Consider the following 3,743-nt stretch of genomic DNA (forward strand, 5'->3'; position numbering starts at 1 on the left):
TTCAGGTGTTCATTTCCTAGAAGACTCGTATGTCTTGTTTTCAAGATTACTACATACATTATTCGCTCTACATACTACATATATTTCGAAGGTTTTCAAGGTGCTGCTTCCATAGAGAATAGCTTCCTGGCAAAAGGCGCTTGGTGCAACCCATAGTCAAACTGTGCGATATTCCCGGACCATCGCTCGAATATGTTCATGGCACATCAAATATCGCCACAGTTCCGAATTCAAACATCTCCGAAAAGTAGCCCAATTTGCGATTAATCGCCCAATCTGACCACACTGATTCTAAAGCTCTTTCGCATTTTATGATTGCTTGACTTATGAAACAAATTTTATGCATAATTTTTTTTATGTTAGTAGTGAAATTTTGTCACTGATGACGTGCGACCAAAGGCATAGCGTACAGACTATGAATAAACATTTCAGTCTTTTACTGCAAACAAGTTGGTGCCTGTGTAATCATCTTATTATGCACTCTTCTCGAGCAGCGTGTCGTATTCGGTTAATTAACTCCTGCTCAATTTGTACCGGTGTTCAGTAAGCCATTGGTTTAATGTGTCCCGTGTATCTTACATACATCGTAGTAACCCTTCCTCGGTATTTATTTGGGGCTTGGGAAAGTATCACTTTTTGTGCAATGCTCTGAGTACCACTGGAAGGCTCTGCTCTCCAATACGTGTTCCTCTGTGTCTGAAACCCGAACATCTATTGTCGTCCACAATCTTTCTAAAGGAAAATCCCTTCATTTTTTTTTTGAATTTGTAAAGGATTTTTACACCTTCGGTATACATTACTTGCGAGATAAATGTACCTGTTTATACTCCATCAGCTTCAGTGCTATATAAAGCACATAAAATGATGAAAAAAACAAGGATTGCGAATATCAACAGCGCTATAAACTCATTCGTTATGGTGTTGTAGATTAGTACTATTAAAAATAAAAATAATTTTATTTGTTACTAACTAATTATAACAAAAATGATATATGATTAAAGCCAATAGATATTAATAATCACTATACAGGGTGATTCAAAATTGGCGTCAATTCTTTCAACGAGTTTAGAAAAAGAGTCTGTTAAGTTATTTAAAAAAATATGTTTCCTCAAATGTATAACTTAAAAACAAAACAACAAAAATAAAAAATGTTTTCACTTGAGTTTTATTTATACGAGCGCAAAGCAAGTACAGGCTTACATAATGGTGATGAAGAAACGGAGGTTTGCAAGTAAGAATGAAAAATATTGTTTGAAAATTATGCTTAGTATTTTGTAATTGTAATGTCTCGGTATTTGGTGAAAATTATTATTTTCTATTACTTTTTACGCACTCTTTAATAAACTCCAGACTACACATCAAGAAGAATGCTGCCAATTTCAAATAAAAGTTGAACAATGAAGTAATTAAAATATAAAGAACTTCAATAATACAGCGATAGATACAGATTGATGGTGAGCAAGCTTTACATACTTTTATATAGAATGTTTAATTAAAGCAGAGTTTTTACTACGTAATACGATTAAACTAATTATAAAAGGAATGGTATGTTGTCAGTAAAAATTATACATAAAAGTCAGCCTAATTTCAAAAATTTTTTTGTACACTAACGCATCTTAAGCCAAAAATTGAAATCTAGTGTAAACGTAAAGAGCAAGTCTTTTTGCCAACTTCTTCAATATTGAACAAAACATGGAACCTTAAAATATACCAAAATAAAACAGGACTGCATGGATCAGTCTATATCAAAATACACTATACATATAAATACATAATTTTTGGTTACAATTAAATCGTTAATTAAGAATTATTTTAGCAAGATCCTGTCTTTAGAACGGTAAAACATACTTGACATACGCGGACGGGTTTATTCTCCTTGAACTTTATAATGGGAACTTCTTGATCGCTACATTTGTTGCATAAAGCTCTTCCGCAATGCCGACAATGGTGAGTTCGTTGAGTTATAGAGAACCCTTCAAATAAATCATTTATCATTGTGAATAAAATAAATCGTGCTTCATTGTATGATTACCTTTTCCACACTCCTGACAACTGTCTGTATGTGCCCAGGGAGCCGATTGAGCCAATTGATCTAATAACTTGGTCAATAGTTGTTTGCTGGGAACTTGATAGTTAAAGATGGTTACTCGTTCCGCATTTTCTGTTCCAAGGCATGCGTTTGCTTTAACTAAAACCCTAAACCCAATAATTTATTATTGCATTTGTACTTAGTTGCATAGAAATATTGGTTGATTTAAAATTAGGGTGATTGTGTCGTTTGAGTCTACAAATTTTCTATGTTTTTCTGGTTTCGTCTTAAAGAACCTTTTAAATTTAATTTTTAAAATTTAAACAAGAAGTTTCCGCCCAAAAAAATCCTAAATTAAGAAAATTATGTAACAGAAAATCTTCGACGCTCGACTTTCTAGAGCGACACAATCCAAATTACTCCTATGAAGTCAAAATTAGTTTTTGTATCCGATTTATTTTCTGATCGAGAAGATGATGATCGTGATAATGTTATATCGTAAAATATATTCTTATTCTTTGCTTGCCGATTAAAAGTGCAATGATTTTTTGGAGCAGAAGAAGAATAAGTTGTTTGGGAAGTGTTATTCCATAAAAGATTTCTGCACCACTCGACTTAAATTCTTAGTAGCACTGAATCGGAAGCTGAAATCTAACTAATACCGTTTGATCTCCGTTCAAAAACCCAGCATTTCTAATTGGACATTGTACAGATTTGACAAGTTTTACCTGCACAGATTTGCATTGCCATTCATGTATGCCAAGAGCAAAGGAGAATTCCCATAGACATCAGGTGTATTGATTGGATATTTAGGCATACATTCCAAAAATAGTTCGCAAATAGCTGCGGCATTATCCTTCCCATATCTGCATAGCTCATGGAGCGAATTTCTTCCTTTTATGTTTAGACATTCCGCATCTATGGAGCATTCGGTAAGCAGTACTCGAACTACATTCAAATGACCTTCCCTAAACAAATCGAAATAATATTTAAATCCATATTTTTGCGTTCAAATAATTTTATTCATTATAATTTAGTACGAACAATGCTTTACTAAGCAAGCCCCGAGCATTTCAAATATTAACTCAAGCTATATGATTTTCTAAAATTAATTTTAATCAAGTTGCATACCTGACAGCAATATGTAAAGCATTATCGCCTGCCATATCTAGAGCATCATAATCAGCATTATTCTGCAGCAATGCTGTAACCGCTGGAGCATTACCAGCTTCGGACGCTACGTGAAGAGCCGTACGTTTCTGCGAATCTTTATCATCAACCTATAAAGAAATTCAAGCGTTAAAATTCGAAGAATTGTCGGATAGCTCTTGCAGTTTCATCGAAAAGTGTACCTTTTGAAGAATACGTATTATCGTACTTGGAGCGAGTTTAATTTATTCAACGGTGAGATGTGTGAATTTTAAGAGGGGCCTAAAAACTTCTAATGTTTGTATGCATTGTGGTAAAATGTTAACTTTATTTTTAGACGTAGTGTAGGAAGGCGTCGTTTTGATTATAGGTGATTCGGAAAACCCCCATCGAACCAAGGCTGCGTACACCAATTCAGAATGCAGCAGAAAGTACATCAAAAGAGTTCATATTTCTACCCGAAATTATATCGGGCGACTTAATGGAGTGTTAAAAAGCAACATTTGACTGAGACCTGCTATTCTGCGTAAGATTGCTGTCTATTATCGGGGGTAATTGCACAAGT

At 34.1% G+C, this 3,743-nt stretch overlaps 1 protein-coding gene across 1 annotated transcript in view; it reads right to left on the minus strand.

Annotated features, from left to right (window-relative positions):
• Nucleotides 1–937: 937 nt before the first annotated feature.
• Nucleotides 938–3,743, minus strand: part of LOC109541266 (rabankyrin-5) — a 73,604-nt gene continuing 70,798 nt past the window's right edge. Inside the window, exons 15-18 of the mRNA XM_048665995.1 lie at nucleotides 3,161–3,309; nucleotides 2,758–2,997; nucleotides 2,033–2,196; nucleotides 938–1,973 (exon numbers count right to left, since the gene is read on the minus strand). Coding sequence (XP_048521952.1) covers nucleotides 1,813–1,973; nucleotides 2,033–2,196; nucleotides 2,758–2,997; nucleotides 3,161–3,309 — 714 coding nt within the window. The 3' untranslated portion in view covers nucleotides 938–1,812. The remainder of the gene's footprint in view (nucleotides 1,974–2,032; nucleotides 2,197–2,757; nucleotides 2,998–3,160; nucleotides 3,310–3,743) is intronic.

The sequence above is a fragment of the Dendroctonus ponderosae genome, unplaced genomic scaffold (assembly GCF_020466585.1).
Source record: "Dendroctonus ponderosae isolate FM_Combo_2020 unplaced genomic scaffold, Dpon_F_20191213v2 Dpon_F_20191213_4, whole genome shotgun sequence".
Taxonomy (NCBI): Eukaryota; Metazoa; Arthropoda; class Insecta; order Coleoptera; family Curculionidae; genus Dendroctonus; species Dendroctonus ponderosae.